Source organism: Bos mutus, unplaced genomic scaffold, assembly GCF_027580195.1.
Source record: "Bos mutus isolate GX-2022 unplaced genomic scaffold, NWIPB_WYAK_1.1 CTG214, whole genome shotgun sequence".
Classification (NCBI taxonomy): Eukaryota; Metazoa; Chordata; class Mammalia; order Artiodactyla; family Bovidae; genus Bos; species Bos mutus.
The window spans coordinates 210,065-234,841 of NW_027219597.1; the positions used below are offsets into that span (position 1 = coordinate 210,065).

The following is a 24,777-nucleotide window of genomic DNA, read 5'->3' on the forward strand; positions in this document are numbered from 1 at the left end:
ACCCTGGACCTCTCCCACCAAACAGTGAAAGACACAGAGCTTCTGGGGGAACACTGGGGACTAAAGCTCATTTTTCCTTTTTTCAAATTATTACATCTTTCTCCTGCATTGGCAGGCCAAGTCTTTACCAGTAGTGCCACTTGGGAAGCCCCTTATATCTTTCTCAAGTAAAGAGAGCAGCAGTGTATTTTCACATAAGCAAGAGCTTGGAAAACACTCTATTCATGATTCCCTCTTGGAGAAACACTTAAAGAAACAAGACAAACGATGGGACTCCCCTGGAGGTCCAGTGGTTTAGGATCCGCCTTCCACTGCATGGGGTGTGAGTTCAGTCCCTGGTCAGGAGGCCAAGATCCCACACGCCCCTCAGCCAGAAAAACCGAAACACAGAAAAGAAGCAATGTGGCAACAAATTCAATAAAGACTTTAAAAATGGTCCAGATGAAAAAAATCTTAAGACCATAAACCAGGAAGAAAGAAGACAAATGGCCAAGGATGAAACATACAGGAGAACATGGGGAATTGGGCAGGTGTAGGTGAGAAGAAATAAAGACGCTTACTCTTTGGAAGGAAAGTTATGACCAACCTAGATAGTATATTGAAAAGCAGAGATATTACTTTGCCAACAAAGGTCCGTCTAGTCAAGGCTATGGTTTTTCCAGTGGTCATCTACGGATGTGACAGTTGGACTGTGAAGAAAAGTAAAGTAAAGTAAAAAGTCACTCAGTTGTGTCCGACTCTTTGCGACCCCATGGACTATAGCCTATCAGGGCCCTCTGTCCATGGGATTCTCCAGGTAAGGATACTGGAGTGGGTTGCCATTTCCTTCCAGGGGAGAAGTTACTGCTGCTGCTAAGTCACTTCAGTCGTGTCCGACTCTGTGCGACCCCATAGACGGCAGCCCACCAGGCTCCCCCGTCCCTGGGATTCTCCAGGCAAGAACACTGGAGTGGGTTGCCATTTCCTTCTCCAATGCATGAAAGTGAAAAGTGAAAGTGAAGTCGCTCAGTCGTGTCTGACTCTTAGCGACCCCATGGACTGCAGCCTACTAGGCTCCTCCATCCATGGGATTTTCCAGGCAAGAGTACTGGAGTGGGATGCCACTGCTGTGAAGAAAGCTGAGCGCCAAAGAATTGATGCTTTTGATCTGTGGTGTTGGAGAAGACCCTTGAGAGTCCCTTGGACTGCAAGGAGATCCAACCAGTCCATCCTAAAGGAGATCAGTCCTGGGTGTCCATTGGCAGGACTGATGCTGAAGCTGAAACTCCAATACTTTGGCCACCTCATGTGAGGAGTTGACTCATTGGAAAAGACCCTGATGCCTGGAGGGATTGGGGGCAGGAGGAGAAGGGGACAACAGAGAATGAGAGGGCTGGATGGCATCACCGACTCAATGGACATGAGTTTGAGTGAACTCCGAGAGTTGGTGATGGACAGGGAGGCCTGGCGTGCTGTGATTCATGGGGCAGCAAAAAGTTGGATACGACTGAGTGACTGAACTGAACTGAGGTGAGAAGAAAAGGAAGAAAATTCTAAATGGCCAGAGAGATGGGTTCTGGTGGTACACACAGTCTGATCCTTCCCAGGCAGTGACCCTGGTGAGGTTCTGATACTTCATTAATATCAGATGTATTGAAATGCTAAGCTTTTGGATTGTTGTTGCTGATCAGTCACTAAGTGAAGTCCAATTCTTTGTGACCCTATGGACTGCAGCATGCCAGGTTCCTCTGTCCTCCACTATCTCCCAGAGTTTGTTCAAATTCATACCCACTGAGTCTATGATGCTATCTAAGCATCTCACCCTCTGCCACCCGCTTCTCTTTTTGCCATCAGTCTTTCCCAACATTAGAGTCTTGTCTAATGAGCCAGCTCTTCACATCAGGTGGCCACAGTATTGGAGCTTCAGCTTTAGCATCAGTCCTTCCAATGAATGTTCAGGCTTGATGTCCTTGCTGTCCAAGGGACTCTCAAGAGTCTTCTCCAACACCATAGATCAAAAGCACCAATTCTTTGGTGCTCAGCCTTCTTTATAGTCCAACTCTCACATACATACATGACTACTGGAAAAACGACAGCTTTGACTAGACAAACCTCTGTTGGCAAAGTAATGTCTCTGCTTCTTAATATGCTGTCTAGGTTGGTCATAGCCTTTCTTCTAAGGAGCAAGCATCTTTTAATTTCATGGTGGCAGTCATGAAATCACAGCCATCTGCAGTTTTTTTGGAGGCCCCAAAAATAAAGTCTGACACTGTTTCCATTGTTTCCCCATCTATTTCCCATGAAATGATGGGACCAGATGCTATGATCTTAGTTTTTTGAATGCTGAGTTTCATGTCAGATTTTTCACTCTCCTCTTTCCTTCATCAAGAGGCTCTTTAGTTTCTCTTCACTTTCTGCCATAAGGGTGGTATCATCTGCATCACTAAGCTTGTTGATATTTCTCCTAGCCATCTTGATTCCAGCTTGTACTTCATCCCGCCTGGCATTTTGCATGATGTACTCTGCATATAAGCTAAATAAGCAGGATGACAATATACAGCCTTGATACTCCTTTCCAATTTGGAACCAGTCCACAGTTATATATCTAGTTCTAATCGTTGCTTCTTGACCCACATTCAGGTTTCTCAGGAGACAGGTAGTGTGGTCTGCTATTCCCATGTCTTTAAACATTTTGCATATATTGGGTTTAATAAAATGTAATTAAATACACTCTACCTGTCTTTTTTCACTTTGAATGTGGCTATTATAACAGCTGGGCTTCCCCTGCGGCTCAGCAGTGAAGGAATTACCTGCCAGCAAGAACTGCAGCAGGCACAGATTTGACCCCTGGGTCAGGAGAAGCCCTGGAGGAGGGCACAGAGGCCCACTCCTGACTCTTGCCTGGAGAAGCTCATGGACAGAAGAGTCGGGCAGCTTACAGCCAATTAGGTCACAGAACTCAGACACACTTGAGGCAACTCAGCACACATGCATGCATATTATAATAGGCACAATTACATTTTAGGCCCCCAGCCAAGGCCCTTCACACTTCCCTACAGATGTCTGCCTACTCAGCTCTGTCCCAAAGGGCCAGGTATGTCCGTCCTCCCCATATTTCCCAAAAGGGATAGCTGCCTTAATACTTGAATTCCTGAGGGCATCACCCAGTGAGCACCTGCCATTTCCAAATAGCCCATCGCCTTTGGCTGTCGGTCCCTGTGATGGATAGTTTCAAGTGTCAACTGACCAGGCCACGTTGCCCAGTTATTTGGGTAAACATGTCTGGATGTCATGACACAGTTGCTTCTTAGGTGAGATCAATACTGAAATCAGTGGACTCGGAGTAAAACAGATTGCCCTACAAAATGTTGTGGGCTACACCCAAGAGTTGAAGACCTTGAGAACAGACTGAGGCCCCCTCAAGGAGAAGAGATTCTACCAGCTGGTCATCTGTAGCTGCAACACCAATTCTTCCCTGGAAGCTCACCCTGCAGATTTGGGTCTTGCCCGCCTCCAAACTGTGTGAGCTAGCTCCTCAACATCAATCTCTGTATATGTGCACATGTCTTATTGGTTCTTTCTCTGGAGAATCTTGACTCACACAGGCTCCCAACATCACTGCATGTGGCTCTCACCATCCAGACTTTCGCACACAGAGGGAAGCACTCACACTCCTGTCCAGGGCACAGGGGGACGGCTGGCACCAGCCTGTCTGAAGCTGTTTCTGGAGTAAGCTTTACATATTCAAGGTAGATGTTTACTAAACAACGTCTCCTTTGTCCCTAGGGAAGCCCCATGTTCCCAGTGTGCAAGCTTGGGGCCTGAACATATGCCCCACTGCCACCCATCACTCACTTCATGCAGGGGTCTACAGGTGAGCAGGATACTCTGGACTGGAGGCTGCAGTCGAACTATGGCCTCAGGACACCCTGGCAGAGAGTAGCAGGGCGTGGTTAGCCGTGCCTGATGATGTTACAGTCCTGGATACAACTCAAGGCCAGGTTTCTAAACCAGCCCGGACCACTCTCTACAACAAAGGTCTTTCCCAGAGTTTGAAGAGATATGCACTCAAGGCACAGAGAGGGCATGACAATGACTTTATTTGTTAATAGGCAGACCCCTCACCTAGGTCAGGACAAAATCTATGACCAACAAGGATGGAAAACAGGATGCTGGCTGACACTCAGGGCCTGGAGGGAACCAGGAGCCAGCCCAGGCTGCTCACAGGAAATTCTGGGGCAGAAGGAGACCCCAGACTTGGCTCTAGGCCACAGAAATTTCACGTGAAAGCCAGCGTTGGCCCTGGAAGGAGTTGGCAATGTGCCAGGTCAGCAACAGGGCTCTGGGGCTGAGGTTGGGATGCAGCAAGCAGGGCGGGAGCACGCGGGCCGGCAGAGCAGGGACACACAGGAGGCTGGGCGGCAGCAGCTGGGCTGGCAGGAGGAGGTGGGCACACAGCAGGCGGGGCGGCACACAGGACGGCAGAGGAGGGACAGGGAGGAAGAAGGTCTGCAACTGACCAAGGAGCAGGGGTTGGGCTGGCAGCACAAGGAGGCTGAGCAGGGGGAGGACTCACAGCACACGGGCCTGCAGCAGACAGGTGTGCAGCAGACAGGTGTACAGCTGACAGGCCTGCAGCAAACGGGCTCACAGCAGGCCTGCTGGCAGGGGGAGGAGGTGCAACAGGCGGACTGGCAGCTAGACTGCTGGCAGCACAAGGCTGGGCAGGAGCTGCTGCAGGCTGGCTGGCAGCAGGGGCTGCACTCGCAGCTCACTGGGGCACAGAGGAGGGTCAGGCGGGGGGCTGGAGCACAGCAGCTGGGGGCACAGCAGGGGGGCTCACAGCAGCTCTCTGGACAGTCGTCCACCTGCCAGGAGGACCCAGGGCAGGAGTCATATGACCCAGGCAGGCAGACCCGGCTGTTGTAGGTCAAGTCACTGGAACAGTCAGACAGGGTGGAGAAAGCCATTGTGGGCTTGTGGGTCTGGAGGAGGGTCAGGATGTGAGTGTGAGTGAGTATGTGTGTGAGTTCCCAGAGCTGCCCAGCTTTATACCTCTCCTCTGTGCTGTGTGTTGTTCTGGCAACAGCTTGATGAAGTCTTTCCTTCCTTGTTTTTGTTTAGTATCATGCTCTGTTTGGCAGCACTGGTCACTGTCTGTAAATACTTTTGGCTGGTGAGGCTCCTGAGTGGAGGCAGGGATATCCTGCCCATGTTTGTCTCCAGAGGCAAGATAACAGCAAAGCTTTTGATGCCTTTGCAAGGACAGTAGCAGTCAGGTAACTTTCTGATAACAAAGGCCCTCTGTGCCAGTGGGGACAACAGCTGCTCTTGTAAACAAAACTTCTAGTCCCAAGGAAGGGACGAGAGCCAATCCCAGAATCAGGGCTTTGAGAGAAGGGAGGTATGTTCAGGAGTGGACAGGTCTGGCCACGCCCCACTGGCATGGCTGCAGGGTGTGAGCTGACAGAGCAGGCTGTACTTTGTGAGCTGATACTGCTGGTTATCATGGAAGGTGAGGGGACCTGTGTCTACTAGGAGTGAACCCTGGGTCAGATGTGAGGGGCTGTGTCCTCCTGGGGCAGAGACTGGCTCACAGAGAAGGGCTCGGATGCAGACGCAGGCTAGCCCAGAGAGAATGACCACTGGAGCAATTGCCTTTTGCTGCATTGCACCTGAGCCTTTATAGAAGCTGCACAAAAGAGTCTTAATGTTCACACCTTCCTCCTCTCCTCACAGTCCAGACAATGTCAGGGGCTCCTGCAGCCCTGGGTGCTGATTAGAACAACATCTCCTCCCTCAAGGACCCCTTCCACCGGTAGGCATTCACCAGGTTGAGGTCCTGGAGTCTGTCACAGTGAACGTCAGTAGGAGGGCCTGGTTGTCTGTGAGCCTTGTGCATGGACACCTGGACACTGTGTCTCCAGTACTCCGTTCACAGCTGTGGCCTAGCGAGCACAATGGCATCTGGCCACGACCCTGTGTGTCCTCATTTTTCAGCCATTGTATTCTTCCAAGTCTCTGAAGGGGCAAGGGCAGGACCTTGGTGATGCCCTTGTCTGCAGGTAGCCCCCAGATTCCATAGAGGACTTGTCAGGGACAAGTGGGCTTTCGAGTTCCAGCCTTCACTGACCTCTGATGGGTGGGGCTGAGGACTCTACTGGAGGACTGCATGGCAGTCAGATAACAATGGAGAAATATTACCTTAAAGAAATAATATGTTAAAACTGTATAAATGTATTGAACAACTTTAATCTACACATCCAGGAGGTTGAAGAAATTCCAAATAAGATACACAAGTAAGAGTCACAAACAGACACATCCTAGTAAATACATTGAAAGTCAAAAGCTTAGAGAAAATCTCAAAAGCAGAAGGAGAAAAATGCTGAGTCTCTCACAAGGGAATCCCAGTAAGACTTACAGCTGACTTTCCATCGGAAACAACTGAGACAAGAATCAATGGGACCAGGTATTCTCAAAGTATAAACTGCTAGTTTTCATTCCAATCCCTAAGAAAGGCAATGCCAAAGAATGCTCAAACTACCGCACAATTGCACTCATCTCACACGCTAGTAAAGTAATGCTCAAAATTCTCCAAGCCCAGCTTCAACAATATGTGAACCGTGAACTTCCAGATGTTCAAGCTGGTTTTAGAAAAGGCAGAGGAACCAGAGATCAAATTGCTAACATCCGCTGGATCATAAAAAAAGCAAGAGAGTTTCAGAAAAGCATCTATTTCTGTTTATTGACTATGCCAAAGCCTTTGACTGTGTGGATCACAATAAACTGGAAAACTCTGAAAGAGATGGGAATACCAGACCACCTGACCTGCCTCTTGAGAAACCTGTATGCAGGTCAGGAAGCAACAGCTAGAACTGGAAATGGAACAACAGACTGGTTCGAAATAGGAAAAGGAGTACGGCAAGCCTGTATATTGTCACCCTGCTTATTTAACTTCTATGCAGGGTACATCATGAGAAACGCTGGGCTGGAAGAAGCACAAGCTGGAATCAAGATTGCTGGGAGAAATATCAATAACCTCAGATATGCAGATGACACCACCCTTATGGCAGAAAGTGAAGAGGAGCTAAAGAGCCCCTTGTTGAAAGTGAAAGAGGAGAGTGAAAAAGTTGGCTTAAATCTCAACATTCAGAAAACAAAGATCATGGCATCTGGTCCCATCATTTCATGGGAAGTAGATGGGGAAACAGTGGAAACAGTGTCAGACTTTATTTTGGGGGGCTCCAAAATCACTGCAGATGGTAACTGCAGCCATAAAATAAAAAGACGCTTACTCCTTGGAAGGAAAGTTATGACCAACCTAGATAGCATATTCAAAAGCAGAAACATTACTTTGTCAACAAAGGTTCGTCTAGTCAAGGCTATGGTTTTTCCAGTGGTCATGTATGGATGTGAGAGTTGGACTATGAAGAAAGCTGAGCGCGGAAAAATTGATGCTTTTGAACTGTGGTGTTGGAGAAGACTCTTCAGAGTCCCTTGGACTGCAGGAGATCCAATCAGTCCATTCTAAAGGAGATAAGTCCTGGGTGTTCATTGGAAGGACTGATGCTGAAGCTGAAACTCCAATACTTTGGCCACCTCATGTGAAGAGTTGACTCATTGGAAAAGACTCTGAGGCTGGGAGGGATTGGGGGCAGGAGGAGAAGGGGACGACAGAGGATGAGATGGCTGGATGGCATCACTGACTTTATGGACATGAGTTTGAGTGAACTCCGGGAATTGGTGATGGACAGGGAGGCCTGGCGTGCTGCGATTCATGGGGTCGCAAAGAGTCGGACACGACTGAGCAACTGAACTGAACTGATAAGCTGTCAATCAATAATCCTATATACAACAAGGCATTTTTAATACATGGAGGAAAAATATATTCCCAGATAAAAATAGAGAGAATTTGTTATTAGTTGATTCATCTTATAAAATACTAAAAAGCCAGTAACCAGATAGAAATTCTAATCCACAGGAAAAAACAAAGAACAGCAGTAAAGGTAACTATGTAATTACAAAAAAAATACAAATTCACTTTTTTAATTCCTTCTCTTAATTGATTTAACACAATTTAAAATAATATATGTATAAAGCATTGTATAAAACAATATGTATGTAATGTATTGTTGGGCATACACTTCATTGACACGTAATATATTTGACAACATCAGCAGAAAGGCAGTACCTGGGAGCACAGCTATACTGGGCAAAGGAAATAACAGCAGATGATGACTCAGATCCACAGGAAGAAGTGAATAGAACCAGAAACAATAAAAAGGTTAGCATGCTGCTGCTGCTGCTAAGTCACTTCAGTCGTGCCTGACTCTGTGCGACCCCATAGACGGCAGCCCACCAGGCTCCCCCATCCCTGGGATTCTCCAGGCAAGAACACTGGAGTGGGTTGCCATTTCTTTCTCCAATGCATGAAAATGAAAAGTGAAAGTGAAGTCGCTCTGTCTTGCCCGACTCTTAGCAACCCCATGGACTGCAGCCTTCCAGGCTCCTCGGTTCCTGGGATTTTCTAGGCAAGAGTACTGGAGTGGGGTGCCATTGCCTTCTCCGAGCATAGAACAAGCTTTAAATATATATTGCTTTTCTTTCTTCTCTAAGCTTCTTAAAAAATCATAAAAGTATAATAAGTAGTAATTATAACCACATATCATTTAATTTTAACATGTAAGGTGTAATATTTTAACAGCAAGACCACAGAAAATATAGGAAGGACTAGAGTTATATATAAAATGGAGCAATGTTTTCATACATCGCTGGAATTGAGTCGGTATAAATCAGAAGTTGATTCTGATAACTTAAATAAATATATGGTAGGCCCTAGAGCAAACACTAAGGGAAAATTTTAAAAATAGGGTAAAAATCATTAAAAAAATAGAACACTATATCGGAAAATATTTACTAAAAGAAAAACAGTAAAGGAGGATTTTTTGTTGCTGTTGTTTAGTCACAAAGTTGCATCCAACTCTTTTGCAACCCCATGGACTGTAGACCACCAGGCTCCTCTGTCCATGGGATTTTCCAGACAAGAATACTGGAGTGGGTTGCCATTTCCTTCTCCAGGGGATCTTCCTGACCAAGGGACTGCACCTACCTCTCCTGCAGCGACAGGCAGATTCTTTACCACTGAGCCACCTGGGAAGCCCAAAGAGGAACTCAGTTATGAAAAGACGTGAAATAAGGAACAAAAAAGTGAAATAGCAGGTATAAAGCCAACCACAGTTAATGCTCATTATTATGTTTGAGAAAGTTACCACAAACACTGGACCTTTGCTTCTGGGGAAAGAAAGATTTTGGTTCCTGTGAGCCTCCGGTCTCATTTTCATCAACTAATCAATACATAATTGTGTGCCTCTGTGTCAGCAATGAAGACAGCACAACCGAAAATTTTTTTTTTTTAAGTTTTTTTAAAAAAGCTAATTCTATAAAGCTATTAGAGAAAACTTTGGGATAAATCTTCATGTCCTCAGATTTGGCATTGGATTCTAAGATATGGCTTTAAAAGTAGAAGCAAGAAAAAAAAAAGGTAAATATGACTTCTTCAAAATTAAAACATTTTGTACTTCAAAGGAGACCATCAAGAAAGGGAAAATACAGTCCATAGAATGGGAGAAAATATTTGAAAATCCTATATAGCACAAGGAACTTATATCTAGAGTTCTTATATAAAGAACTCTCATAACACAACAATTAAAAAGGCAAATAATCCAATCAAAAACTAGGCAGAGGACTTGAATAGACATTCCTCCAAAGAAGAGGCATAAGTGGCCAGTATGCACATGTAAAAACACACACCATCGCTACCCATCAGGGGAATGAAATCAAAGCCACAGTGAGATACTGCTTCGTGCCCACAAAGGTCACTAGAATAACGAAGTCAGATAACAACAAGGGTTGGGGAGGATGTGGAGAAACTGCAAGCTTCATCCAGTGCTGGTGGGGATGTCAGGTGGTGCAGCGACTTTGTGAGACAGTCTGGCAGTTTCTAAAATGTTAACCCATTGATGTAAGAGCCATCAACTCCACTCCTAAGTATATACCCAAGAGAGATGAAAATCCATGCCCCTACAAAAATGCTTATACATGAATGTTTATAGTAGCATTATTCGTAATACCCAGAAGACAGCAATAAGCCAAATGTCCATCAATGACAGATGGGGCGATCAAAATGTGGTATATCCTCACAGTAATCTATGGCATGGCCACAAAAAGGGATGAAGCACTGATACATACTACAGTACGGGTGAACCTTGAATACATACTACATAAGCCAGTTACAAAGACCATATATTATATGATTCCCATGCTATGAAATGTCCAGGCAAACCCAAAGATAATGTGAAGTCAATGGGTTGCTGCCTAGGGCTGGGGGTGGGGAGTGTGGGGTGAAGGGTGGGAGCCAATGGGCTAAGGGCTTCCTTCTGAAGCCCTCATGTCACAGGCATGAGCTACAACAGGCTGTGGTGAGGGTTGCACTTGGAGGTTGACTGCACCCAATGCCCCAGACACGTGCACCTCAGATATCTGAATCACTAAAACCTATTTTTAAAAAGTTACTGAGAATCACAGGAAATAAAGAGATGGAGTCAATTTTCTGGGAGACCCGTGGGTTGGATCTTGTTCAAGAAAGTAGCTGACATGACAAAGACTTTTACCTGAGAACTGGAATTACATAAAACAGAAGACAATGGAAATTACAGTACTGAAAACACAATGGCTGGAGCTGAAAACTCAGCAGATGGGTTTGCAGGTAGATTTCATGGAATGAAAGCAGAGAGGATACGTGAGCAGAAGTCCCTAGGGAGTATCAGGATGGACTCACAGTTGACAGAGTTCACAGTGAGAGTCTCGGTTATGGAAGGATGGGGCTTTCCAGGTGGCTCAGTGGTAAAGCATCCACCTGCCAATGCAGGAGACACAGGAGATGTGGGTTCAATCCCTAGGTGGGGAAGATCTCCTGGAGGAGGAAATGGCAACCCACTCCAGTATTCTTCCCTGGAAAATCCCATAGACAGAGGAGCCTGGTGGGCTACAGTCCATGGGGTCATAAAGAGTTGGATACGACTGAGCCCGCACGGATACTGCTATGAGAAGATGGAGAATCCTGACTTGGAACGTGAGGGATGGGTCGCATGCCTAGCAAGTGCCTCTCTCCTGGACCCTGCGGAACCTTCCAGAGCGCTCCTGTCCTGGCAGGAGAGGGTGGGGATGTTAGCTGGATCTGGGGTGGATGGGACTGCAAATCTCAGGTAAGCAGACCCCAGAAGGGTATGTTTTGTTATTCTGTTCACATTTCCTGCCAAAGGATGTCAAACTAAAAACTGTGGCATCATCTCTCGCCTTTGACAGCTCAGGACACCAGAAAGTTACAGTTGCTATACGGACCCTTGGTGACAGTCACACGGGCTCTGCCTGCACACTCACAGCAATGGGCACCTCAATACCTACCAAGGCCAGCCGTTCTTGACCTCTTGATGGGCCAGTCATGCCCTCTGCACACTCTGGCATTGCTCTAAGTCCTTCAGTCGTGTCCGACTCTATGCGACCCCATAGATGGCAGCCCACCAGGCCCCGCCGTCCCTGTAAGTCTCCAGGCAAGAACACCCTGCACACTCTGGCATTGGGAACATGCAAAGGCACGGGGTCATTCTACAGGTAGAGCAGGAGGAGTCACTGACCTTAGGGGGGAGGCTGGGGACTTTCAAGGTCACAACGATGGAAAATTCCTCCGGGAAGAGATCACATCTGAAGAAAATCCTCGAGGCAGGGAAGCTCAGGGCACGGGGCGCGGCGGCTGAGAGCTGGAGTCCTCGTGCACCTTGGACCTGCATCACCCTGACCCCGACTGCAGAGCCATCGGGAGGGACCGCCTCTGCCAGCATATCCAGGGGCCGCAGGTCTGTGTCAAGGAAATCATAGGTGGGTTACAGGGTGCCTGGGTGTGACTGCAGCATCATCACAAGAGCCCTGCAAGCTGAGTGTCACAACTTCCCTCTAACCAGTGAGCAGACAGAGGCACGGAGAGCTTACAATCCAGTGGGTCTGCTGTGACCTCTCCTCCCCACAGCTCCACCCTGTCCTCCGACTGCCAGGCGCTGTGCTGGGCCTGCTGGGGGTCAGCTGGAGGTCAAGGAAGTCCCCGCCTAGCCCCAGGTGCCCAGGAGATAGGCTCCCACGTGGGAAGCACCCGGTCTGGATGCGGCAGGGACCACATCCGTGCCCTGCAGAGCTGTCTGTGAGGTTACCTGTGCTGCTGGAGAGCGGGCACCTGACAAGACCTGGACTCACCCCGGCCTGGGCACTGCCTCCTCCACACGCTGTAGAGGAGCAGGCGGGCTCCTGTTCTGAAGTTCAAGGTCATCAGACAAAATATACCCAAGGCCAGATGGTAGGAAAGGACAGTGGGGAGCCGGGTGAGCACCTGTGACTAGCAGTGGGGGTCGTGTCAACCCCACCACCCCCTGGCCCCACAGTGGGAGGGAAGGACTGGCTCGGGGCAGAGCCCACGGCTGCCCCTTGGACCCTTCCAAACTTGGCTGCCATGTGTCAGGTCATGGCTGGGATAAGACACAGGCCCGTGAGAATGAAAAGCCCTCCCCAGAGCTGTCTCCCTCGGGGCCTCGGCGGTTCTGCTAGGAGGCCTGAGCCTGACATGGAGCTAGCGGTCAGGGCACTACGGGGATGGGTCAGCAAGTCAGCAGGGCTGCGGCCATAAGAGGAAAGGACGCCCCCAGTGCACTCCCACCACACTCAGGCCCAGCCCCACCCGCCCCAAGGCTGCCCCTGCCCTCTGCACAGCCCCAGAGGGTGACCAGAGGGGGCTTTGTGGAAGCTCCCAGGGGCGGGGTGTCACAAACAGGGTAGATGAAGCAGAAGACAAGGAGCATGTTTTCTCCATTAAATTAAGGGGATTTAGGAAGGAAAAGGTCTCTCCAAACCAGTTCAGAGGAAAAACACTGAGTCCAGAGAAGAGAGGAGTGAAGTGAAGTGAAAGTCGCTCAATTGTGTCTGCCTCTTTGGAACCCCATGGACTATACAGTCCATGGAATTCTCCAGGCCAGAATACTGGAGTGAGTAGCCTTTCCCTTCTCCAGGGGATCTTCCCAACCCAGGGATCAAATCCAGGTCTCCCGCATTGCAGGCAGATTCTTTACCAGCTGATCCACAAGGGAAGCCCAAGAATATTGGAGCGGGTAGCCTATCCCTTCTCCAGCAGGTCTTCCTGACCCAGGAATTGAACCGGGGTCTCCTGCATTGTGGGTGACAGCCACTCAAAGTCAGAGCACAAAACGTGGAAGGTCAGTGGTGAGAGGGACCAGAGCAGACCAGGGTGGGCGGGGCGAGGGGAGAGGTCCAGAGAACAGAGGGATTCTACCCAGAAGGCAGGAAATTCTTACTAACAGGGAAACTGGGTGGCCTCAGTAAGCAAGGAACTCGGACTCTTAAAACCAGACCACACTGTCCCACCCCCAGTGCTCAACAAGTTTCAGAGTTAAGGGCCATCAAGCCTGGGGCACAGCCAGGGATGCTGACTTCCTCCTGGAGAGGGCCAAGGGGCATCCTCGTGTGTCTGGAGGCGCCCACTGGGTGTGGACGTGCCCGAGGGTGCGGGGACTGAAGGCAGGCTGGACACCGATTTGAGGCTCATGCCAGCTGGGCAGCAATGCTTGAGGCCCAGGGATGTGGCAGCCTGCGCAGGGTCTGGGAGGACAGACAGGCGATGTGGTGAGGGAGGGGTGGATGCTGCTCTGTGATGGGAGGGCAGGTCATAGTTGTCATTTCCACCACTGGACATGAGAGGCAGCGCATGGTGGGGGGCTTCACTTCGGAAAGCATGCATGCTGCAAACTACACTACTCGTGGCTTGGGCTCTGATGTACCCGAACGTTGAGGGCAGGAACATTGGCTGTGTGTGTCGGGGTCAGGGCTCCCAGACAGATGCCAGGGTCGGAGGTGGAGGGGAGTCTGTTTCGAGAGCCGGATCCTGACCCCGGCCTTGGGCTGCCCAGGTGAGGGGTGAGGTTGTGTCTGGGCAGGGCCCCTGGAGAGCCTGGGGCTGTAAGTGAACACTGCTTACCCTAAATTCACCCCCAAAATGAGAGACACAGGGTACACGGGCCCTGCCTGGCTGTGGCCCACTGTCAAGGTTTCAGCTGTGGCCCCACAGGGGTCCAGCCCCTCCTTTAGGAAATATGGGCCATCCACCAGGCAGGCCACCCAGCTGCCAGGACATGACTTGACCTGGCCAAGCCCCAGGCACGGCAACTAGGGAGACCTGGATTGCACTAATCCCAGCTCAAGCCTCTCCCTCCATTGTTAACCGAGACAGCCTCTTCCTGGTACCCTCCCCAACACCACTCCACTACCCACCGTGCAGCCTCTGCCCTGGCAGGCCTCTGTCCACACAGGCTCTCTCTCTCTGTGCCTCATCCACACCCCCGCCCTGCCGAGGGTTCTGCAGGTTAAAGAGATGGTGTGTTCGTCTTCCTGGGGAAGTCCCGCTGATGCAGGAACCACTGAGTGACTGATTTCATAAGGGTCAGGGTTCACAAAGGACGCTTGGACACGCAGTGATGGAGTCCAACAAGATAACTCTAACAGATGTGGCATGGTCACCAGCACCTCCTGGGAGGCTGGACACACAGATGGACAATGGCCAAGCCATAGAGAGGTTCTGCCCTACAATCTCGACAGTGACCAGCCTGGAAGCCTGCCCACAGCCTCTGCACTGCCCAGAACATGGCCAGTGACCACCAGCTCCCTAACATTTGTCCCCAGGTCCAGTTTAGGGCCACACAGAGAAAACCAGACCTGCTCCTTGACCCAGGCACATGGGCACAGCTCTGGTCCACCCCGCTTCCCACACTAAGAGCCTCCATCAGACCACACCCAGGCCTTTCTGTCCACTCCAGTCTGTGCCTGAGCCTCTGCCAAAGCCGGTTGTGGTGGCAGACCACCTGCTGGAGCCAGCATGGAATAGACTGGCTTGTTCTCCTTTGGGTCTTGTTCTTATTTTGGTGGTCTTCCTCTATTCCACAAAAGCTCCTTGAAATGCCAGTTTCCAAAATAAACAGTTGTCCCAGGTGCTCATAATTTGGCAGAGAGGATGTAGCAGCCGCAGAGAGATGAACTCAAAGCTGGCTACACATAGGTCCTAACCCCGACCTCAGCCTCATAAGACCTGGCCCACGATTGACTCACTGCACCTTCTGAGCCTCAATTGCCTCGTCTGTAAGATGGGAGGGTGGTGACCGGCCCTGTCGGGTACTCAGCGCAGCTGAAGAAAGAGCTGAGTGACCTGGGGCTGGAGGAGCTGATCACAGCAACAGACAAGGCAGAAAGCAAAACCCTATCTTCCCCTGGAAGGGTGCCCACTGGGGCCAGGGCAGGGACCCTGGGACAAAAGCCTCCTGCAGAATGAGCCCTGGGGCTGGAGAGGGAGCGGAAGGAAGGGCTGGTGTGTGGAAGCGTTTTCACAGGAGGTCTGAGAGGAGGCCCGGGGCTGGGGACGCAGAGCTCCCTCCAGGATGGCCGTGCCTGGCTGTGTCCCGAGCCTGGACAGGGCAGCATCCTGGGGAGGCCTATGGGGAGGCCTGAGGTTGGCCGAGACAGTATGCAAAGCGTTTCTGGCCAGAAGCCAGGCTCCTCATGCCCGAGAATAGTCCCCTAGGGAGGCCTCCTGTACAGGGACCATGAAGACTGAGGTTATTCATTGGCTGGGGGCGGCGAGGAAAAATTGCCTTTGTTGGATGCCCAGGTGTGAGCCACAGGCCAGCTTCAGATGGTCTCTGAGATGGCCCCTCCATTAGAGGTGGGGAGGGAGGGAGACCACACAGCCAATAAAGTCCTCTTCACTCTGGATTTCATTGAGTTCACTGGGAGCTCAGGGACTAGGAACAAATTCATTTCCAAGAATTAGGGGTCCCTGCAGGGCAGTGAGACTGACCAGACTGCCCTAGCAACAGAGAGTCCAGTTTGGGCCCAAGGAGAGGCAGATGGACCAGTGATGGGGTGAGCCAAGAGCTCAGACACCGCTGGGCAGGATGACAGCAGTTCAGGCACCGTGGAGGTATAGTTAGTAAGGAGGGATGGTTGACCTGTGGGTGGTGATGGGAAAGTTGGGGCTCAGCAGAGAGAAAAACCCAGGCCCATTCCTCCCTGAACAGGGCACACAGAGTCAGCTCTAGGCAGGGTGGGAAGTGGGACCTCCAAGTTAGAGGGAGAGGTTGCAGGCTGTCTTTGTGTCCTGAGGTTAAGGAAGGTTTCTCAACACTAGACGCAAACCATCAGAAGGAAGCTGGATCATCTGCTCACATCAAAACAAGAATGTCTGCCCAAGAAAGGACACCACGGGCCATGCCGTATTCACAGAACGGAGCCTGGGCAGGATTTAAAACTGACAAGGAGTTAACACACCTCAGGAGCAAGACACCCAGGACACCAGCAAGGAAAATGTGAGAACAGTTGTTGCCCCAAAGGCAGGCAACCCGAGAAAGAAACAGCCAAAACAGCCTGATCAGTCAGACAAAAGCAAATTAAACAGCGACAAGGTATCATTTTCCCCCTATTACACTGGTTAAAAAAGGAAACAGGAAAAAGTATACAGATGGAGCCCAGAAACAACCTACACATCCATCGAGAGCTGAGCAGAAGATGTGGCACATATACACAATGGAATATTACTCAGCCATAAAAAAGAATGAATTAATGCCATTTGCAGCAACATGGGTGAAGCTAGAGAGTATTATACGAGGCGGAGAAAATCACACAAAGACAATACCATATGCTGTCATTTATATATGGAACCTGGTGTACAACACAAATGAATTTATCTGCAAAATAGAAACAGACAGGCACACAGAGAACAGATCTGCCGTTGCCAAGAAGTGGGGTGGGGGAGGGAAGGATTGGGAGTTTGGGATTGGCAGATGCAAATTATTGTATGTAACATGGATAAACAACAAGGCATTACTGTAGAGCACAGGTAATCACATTCAGTATCCTATCATAAACCATAATGGAAAAGAATCTAAAAGAGAAGGCATATATATATAGTATAACGGAATCGCTTCACTCTACAGAAGAAATTGACAATATTGTAAATCAACCAGCTTTCAATTTAAAGTAAAGATGGAGCACAAAAGGGGAAAATGGTTCCTGACCCTGTTCTGTGTTTAAATCGGCTTTTCTTCACTTTTTTAAAAGGCGCTGAAGGGATGTGGAGGGAGGCTGGGCTGGGCCGCTGGGCTTCGAACGGGATGGGCTGTTTTGGCTTGAGCCTGGCGTGTCCCTGGGACGTCCACAGCCTGGAAAGCCACAGCTGCATGGTGACCGGGCTGCAGAAGCTACAGGGAAGGTGTCAAGAGAGCAGGATGCCAGCAATGAATGACCAGCAGGCGTGAAGAGCCCCCAGGGTCAGCTCGGGCTAAGCCCTTCTCTTGCATCCACGCTTTTAAACTCACACACATCCCCTCCCTCGTCACCCTCCAAGGTCTGCGCTAGCCCGGAGCCAAGGGCTCTCAGAACGCGGGAAGTTGTCCAGAGGGCCCATCAGAGAGTACAGCGACAACCGTGGCCTTGGCGCCAAGCTCTCCTGCAACCTGACCTCTCAGAGGCCTGGACCCCCTTTCCTGTGGGGTTGTGGGAAACATCGTCAGGCAGGCAGGAGCTGCCCCCTGAGGCAGACTGCCTCCCAGTGACGGGTAGATGGACCGCCCACCCCACAAGGTCGGTGCAGTCAGTCCCGTTCTAGGCCACTTTGTAGGTCACACTTTAACATTCCTGTGAATTTGTGAGAGGCTCTGTGTCTGCCTATGAAAGGACAGCTGCTGGGGCTGCAAGCAGGTCCCCTAAGAGCCACGTGGCTGGCAAGCAGCTGACTTTAGTTCACGGTGTGTAAACAGGTAATAGGGCTTCCAGGATCCCTCAGTCAGCTGACGCAGGGAAGTCCGCACACGGAGTGGGACCAGTCCATCTCCCAACCCCACACTTGCAGTCCAAACCCAAACCTTCCGTTCTCACCTTTCTCGGATGTTCTCTATAGGGTCCAGCAACTGCCTGACCTCACCAGGCGCCTGGATATTCAGGAGACAAAGCACACGCATCATGCAGGCAGCGGGGCTGGCACGTGGACAAGGGGTTGGGACAGGATGCTCAGCTGCCCGCAGGGTCCCACCCACAGAAGGCACCGCCACTGATCCAAAGAGCCGCCTCCCAGTCTTCTCCTGCCAGGAGCAGAGGTGGGTGAGGCCAGGATGGAAGGGCAGCACCCGCCCCAGGGACCTTTGCAATAGAAACACAGCTCACTCCTGCAGGGTGCGATTATCCTGTGATCCAGCCAGCTTTCCGTGTTCCCTTATCGCACATCCTCCTGGTGAGTGAAGACACGACAGTGATGAATGGGGCTGCAGTGGCCTCGGGCTGCAGGAGGTGGAAGTCCAAACACTCATCAACCAGGGGCTCGGCTGCTTCCAAATCCTGTGCATGCGAGTGCCCTGACTCTATTATCCTGAAAACTCATGCAATGATGGAATCAGAGTGAAAAGAGCCATGGAGACCACACCATTCCAAGCCTCCGGTTACAGACCAGGATGGCCAGCACAGAGAGGCGTGTGGATACAGCTGAAGGAGAGGAAGGTCTGTGGTCCCAGTGCTTCCAGGAGGAAAGGAGGATGGTATCAAGTCAACCATAGAGGCTTCGATTGGAGAAACTTAAACTAAAAGGGCAAACGGAACCCACAGTGAGAGGAAGGGAGGAGAAGGATGGAAATCAGTGTGACTGAAACAAAAGGAAAATTCACCGAAACCAAAGCTGGGCCTTCGAGACGATCAATAGAACTGATAAACTTCTATCAGACTGATGGGAGCGGTGGTGTGGGATAAGAAGAAACGATGTATCAATGTCAAAAACTGAAAACGAGGTAACACCGAACATTTTTCAAAAGCTAAAAGAAAACAGACTCACAGACATAGAGAACAGACTGTGGTTGCCAAGGGGGAGGGGAGATGGGAGGGGATGGACTGGGAGTTTGGGATTAACAGATGCAAACTGTTATCTATAGGATGGATAAACAGCAAGGTGTCACTCAGAGCACAGGCAACTATGCTCCATATCCTGTGATTAAACCATAATGGAAAAGAATTTGAAAATGAATATATATATATATGTATAACTGAATCACTTTGCTGTACAGCAGAAGTTAATATAAGATTGTAAGTCGGTTATACTTCAATAAAATAAAATTCTAAAAGGAGGAATTAAAAGGATAATGAAGAGACTCTACAAATAGCATTATGCCTATATATCCGAATCTTAGATGAAATGGACCAATTCCTTGATAGGCAGAGACTGTAACTGAGTAGGCCCCTTCTTGGGACAGACCCTCCCTCCACGTCCTCCACCTGCCTCTTGTTCATAGAAAAACTTTTAATACTGTTTGTGGGGTTCTCGCGGCAGGAATTCTGGAACCATTTGCCATTTCCTTCTCTAGTGGACCACGTTTTGTCAGAACTCTTCTGACAAATGACTCGTCTGTCTTGGGTGGCCCGACATAGCATGGCTCATAGTTTCATTGAGTTACCCAAGCCCCATTGCCAAAACAAGGCTGTGATCCATGAAGGGTTAGTGAGCAGTGATGTCCCAATGCTGGTTTCAAAGACTTGGTAACTGATCTACACCTCCATGTGACGTTAACACTAGAGAAAGCTGGAGAGGGGCATATGTGACTTCTTTGTGCTCCTTGTGTGGCTGTGCCATAAAATAAACTAAAGAAGCACCCCACAAGCTCAGACCATGCCTGGACCAGCAGAAGGCCCATGCGTGCTCTGAACCTGCCAGGCCAGCTGCTGCTCGCAACCCCGCCCTTCACGACTCACCCAAGGAAGAAGAAAGGACACCTGCTTGACTCCTCCTTCCACCCAGAGCCTGGCCTTGCGCCAGCCTCAGGGCAGGGACAGCATTTACTAGGGGCTGGTTGTGTCCCGAGAAGATGCTGCTGCCCCAGCCCCAGTAGCTGTGACTTTGACCTTATTTGGAAATAGGGTCTTTGCAGATTAATCAAGGTACAGTGAGGTCTTCGGGGTGTCTCTTAATCCCACCAGATTCATGTCCTCATAGAAAGGGGAAGTTTGGAGGCAGACACATGCCCACGTGGAAAACGCCCTGTGACGATGGAAGCAGAGATCGGGGTGATGCTTCTACAAGTGAGGGAACCCCAAGAATTGCCAGAAAAGTCCCAGAATCCAGGGGAGAGCTAAGAGACCCTGGGACAGCTCGTTCCCCAGAGCCTCAGATGGCACTAACCTCCGACGTCTGACGTCCAGACTAAGACCCATTCGTGTTGTGTGAGCTGGCCGGTCTGTGGGGCTGTCACTGCTGCCCGAACGCTGGGCCAGGGCTGCCTGCAGACCAGGACTCACAGTATCTTTATTTAGAACCAAACACACCTCCTCGCTGACCTTCCAGCCACACGACATTGTTCAGCCAGCCCGGAAACCCCAGCGGCACTCACCCTGACCGGGCCAGGACGCAGCGCCCACAGACCCGGGTCCACCTCTGCTCCTAGTGACACTGGTGAAAACAAGAGAGCTGACGCTCCACCCAGGGTTGTTTTTTAGGCCAAAACCAAGTAAAGTCGTTCCAAGCTGACTTCAAGAGACAGCTGAGCTCCTGGGACAGAAACAGTTGCCACTTGTTCTCTGAATCTGCTCTCAACAGCGACCAGGAGGGAGGGTGTAGAACCTCCCCCAGGACAACACACACACCAGGAGGGGAAACAAAAAACAGCAGCCTGGACACTTCACACACTCACACACACACTCACATCCTCACCTTCCTCCAGCCCCTCCACCACCACCACGGCTGCCTCCACCTTGGTATGGCAGCCGGGTCTGTCTGCCTGGGTCCTGTGACTCCTGAACCGGCTCCTCCTGGTGGACGGAGGAGGACAACTGTCCAGAGAGCTGCTGCGAGTCCCCCTGCTGTGCCCCCAGCTGCTGCGCCCCGGCCCCCTGCCTGACCCTCCTCTGTGCCCCAGTGAGCTGCGAGTCCCACCCCTGCTGCCAGCCAGCCTGCAGCAGCTCCTGCCCGGCCTCGTGCTGCCAGCAGTCTAGCTGCCAGCCCGCCTGTTGCACCTCCTCCCCCTGCCAGCAGGGCTGCTGCACACCTGCTGCAGGCCTGTCTGCTGCACACTGGTCTGCTGCAGGCCCATCTGCTACACAGGGAAGATCCCTTGGATGAGGAAACGGCACCCCATTCCAGTATTCTTGCCTGAAAATTCCCATGGACAAATAAGCCTGGTGAGCTACAGTCCATGAGGTCACAAAGAGTCGGACATGACTGAGTGGCTGAGCATGCACTGTTGCACACCTGTCTGCTTCAAGCCTGTTACACACCTTTTTGTTGCACACCTGTCTGTCACACCCCTGTCTGTCATACACCTGTCTGCTGCAAACCTGTCTGTTGCACAAGGAAGATCCCCTGGTGTAGGAAATGGCACCCCACTCCAGTATTCTTGCCTGAAAAGTCCCATGGACAGAGAAACCTGGCGGGCTACCGTCCATGAGGTCACAAAGAGACACAACTGAGTGACTGAGCATGCACTGTTGCACACCCATCTGCTGCAAGCCTGTCAGTTGCACACCTGTCTGTTACACACTAGTCTGTTGCACACCTGTCTGCTGCAAGCCTGTTAAACACCTGTTTGTTACACATCTGTCTGCACACACCCGTCACACACCTGTGTATTGCATACCTGTCTGCTGCAAGCCTGTCTGCCTTTCAATCATTCTACCTGGAGATTTCTCCTTAATGTTAATTTAAGTTGGTCTTCTGGTGTTGAAGTTGCTCAGTTTTTGTCTGGCATCATTTTGTTTTACCTTCACCTCTGATGGTGTTCTTAAAGGTTTGCAGTTATTTTCTTTCAGCCCCTTAAAGATGCCCTCTCATTGCCTCCTAACTTTCTTCTTTTCTGATGGGAAAACTACTATAAATCTCTGCTGCTGCAACTATGAAGTTAATGTTTATTTTTCCTCTGATTGTTTTCAATGATTAGTCTTTATCTTTGACTTTCATCAGCTTCATTATGATCCACTTAGGTGTGGCTTCATTAATATTTAGTTCTCTTAAGGTTTATATTATTGCTTGAATTTGTAGCTTGAATCTTTGTTTTAGAAAAAGATTTACCATGATCTCTTCAAATATCCCCCATTATATCTCTTGCTTTCATTTTGGGCTCAAAGGAGGAAAAAAAAAAAGTGAAATTGCTTCACCACGTTCTCCCATATTTATTCAGTTACTTTCCCTCCTTTTGACGCTCTAACCTCATCCTAAATGCTTCATAGCTTCTATCAGTAATCCACCCTCTGGCTGTCTCTTCTATTATTAAATCCACCTATCAAGTCATAAATACTATTGTTACATTTCTGCAATTCTTTGAGTCCAGAATTTCTACTTCTTTTATACATATTTCAGTTTTAGATAAAACTGCCCATCCTTACACCTGTTTTCTTAAGCATAGTCATCACAATTGTTTCAAAAGCCGTGTCTGACGACTCTAACGCCGTGTCGCCTGTGGGTTTGTTTCCACTGTCTGTTTTGTCTCTTGGTGCTATCCCTTGGCATGGCTGTCATCCAAGATTGAATGGCTGAGGTTGTATACGCAAATCCTGGCAGCTCTGAAGGCTTCTCTTCTTCTGAAGAGATTCACCGCACCCTGGGCAGATGGCTTGGGTGTGGCAGAGGACTGTTATTGTTGTGAGGCTGGGAGGCAGACTCTGTAAGCGCTGGTCTGTGTCTGGTTTTCCCCACTCCTAGGACTGAGCTCTTTGGGGTCCTGGCCGAGAGCTGCTCCTTTTTGGCTAGTCTTAACTCTGGGTTTTGTCTCCTTGGTCGAGACTACAAAAACTCTGCTTGGCCTTCAGTGGCTTTCTGATGACCTTCTAAGTATCTTCCCTGTACAGTATGAAACTGGGCAGATGCCTTGAGGGTTCAATCTATGTTTCTAGAGCTCTGCCTCCAATTTGTCTGGGATCTTGTCCCCTCGAGTCCTTGCTGCCTCCACGTGCACAAACCCCATGTAATTTTCTCCAGCCCCCTGGGATCTCGGGAGCTCTGCTGGCTTCTCTTCATTGTAGTCGCAGCCTTTGGCCACGTTTCTCCTCTGTGCACCCAATGCCAAGACTCGTCAGCCACATTTCAGGGAAAAGCCATCAGGAAAAGCTGGCTCACCCCTAAAGGGAAAGCCAGACATAGACCAGCGCTTGCAGAGTCTGCCTAAAGTTCCCTAACATTCAACAAGTTTGCCTCTCAATTCTTAGTTTGATCAGCAGCCCTCCAAAGCTTTGAACAGATGTTTGAGTTTTATCCAGCTTTCCAAGTTCTCCTCGGCAGGAGTGTATCTGGCACTGGTTCCTTATCATAGGTGGAAACAGACATCTCTCCTCTCTTCCTCTGTGTGTGTGTGTCTGTCTGTTTCTCTCTCTATCTCATACATTCCCAGTCTATATGATGAGTTCCTGTATCTACAGAGAGGCCAGGAACCTGAGCACAAGAGGCCAGGTTCAAATGTATTTTATTTGTATAACTCAAAATATGCAGACAGACAACTCAGCCCACAATTTGACTGAAATCCTAGACCCCTCTCTTGCCTTTCATAGACTCCCAAGGAGTCGAGAGGCCTAGACTGAGCCCCATTGTTGGAAGCACAGAACAGCCAGGAAGGGTGAGAATTTGAGCACCCACACTTAGCAGAAGCAGCAGTGCCCCCAGAGTCCTCCCACAGGGGTGAGGTGTCACTCCTCCAGGCCGACGCACACCATTCTGTGCTGGACCTAGAAAACAGCATCACAGGGCACCAAGAACCTGACTTTCCTAGGCTGGCAGCTCAAGGCTCAGCTTGTTCATCTTTACATTTCTGAGCCTGCTGCACAGTCAGGCAGGTCCCCAGGTGTGCACACAGCGGCCCCGGGCATCAGTCAGGGAGGTGGAGTTAGGCTAGATGGATCTCTCATGCAGCCAGTGCAGACCCCTGCCACATTACCACAGACATACTCCCTTCCTACCTTGATGTTATGTTCTGTCATAAATGTCATAAAAGTTATGACCAACCTAGACAGCATATTAAAAAGCAGAGACATTACTTGGCCAACAAAGGTCTCCTTAGTCAGAGTTATGATTTTTCCAGTAGTCGTGTATGGATGTGAGAGTTGGACTGTAAAGAAAGCTGAGCGCTGAAGAACTGATGCTTTTGAACTGTGGTGTTGGAAAAGACTCTTGAGAGTCCCTTGGACTGCAAGGAGATCCAACCAGTCCATCCTAAAGGAAAACAGTCCTAAATATTCATTGGAAGGACTGATGCTGAAGCTGAAGCTCCAATCCTTTGTCCACCTGATGCGAAGAATTGACTCATTAGAAAAGACCCTGATGTTGGGAAAGATTGAAGGCGGGAGGAGAAGGGGATGACAGAGGATGAGATGGTTGGATGGCATCACCAACTCAATGGACATGAGTTTGAGTAAACTCCAGGAGTTGGTGATAGAGAGGGAGGCCTGGCCTGCTGCAGTCCATGGGGTCACAAGGAGTCAGACATGACTGAGCGACTGAACTGAACTGAAAGGTGCTCAGGATATGTCAACAGACTTCCAGATATACTCAAGAGTTCTAAGAGCTGAGCAATATCTCATAAAACCAAACAAAAACTGGCACTAATGAGAGATCATGGGGTTCCAAATACCAATCAGGAAGAGAGGGTGTTGTGAGCCTCTGTAGGGACAACACACAACACA

General features: G+C 49.8%; 2 protein-coding genes across 2 annotated transcripts in view; both read right to left on the minus strand.

The window, feature by feature from the left end:
* Positions 1 to 24,777, minus strand: part of TSPEAR (thrombospondin type laminin G domain and EAR repeats) — a 143,000-nt gene that overhangs the window by 47,855 nt on the left and 70,368 nt on the right. Inside the window, exon 2 of the mRNA XM_070366815.1 lies at positions 11,673 to 11,893. Within this exon, the coding sequence (XP_070222916.1) occupies positions 11,673 to 11,893 (221 nt within the window). The remainder of the gene's footprint in view (positions 1 to 11,672; positions 11,894 to 24,777) is intronic.
* On the minus strand, positions 4,308 to 4,949 carry LOC106701685 (keratin-associated protein 10-8-like). Its single transcript, XM_014483627.2, has one exon. It carries the CDS (start codon positions 4,947 to 4,949, stop codon positions 4,308 to 4,310), a length of 642 nt encoding a protein of 213 aa, XP_014339113.2.

Coding starts and splice junctions, on each gene's coding strand:
- LOC106701685 (XM_014483627.2), bottom strand. CDS start 4,949: ATGGCTTTCTCCACCCTGTCTGACTGTTCCAGTGACTTGACCTACAAC.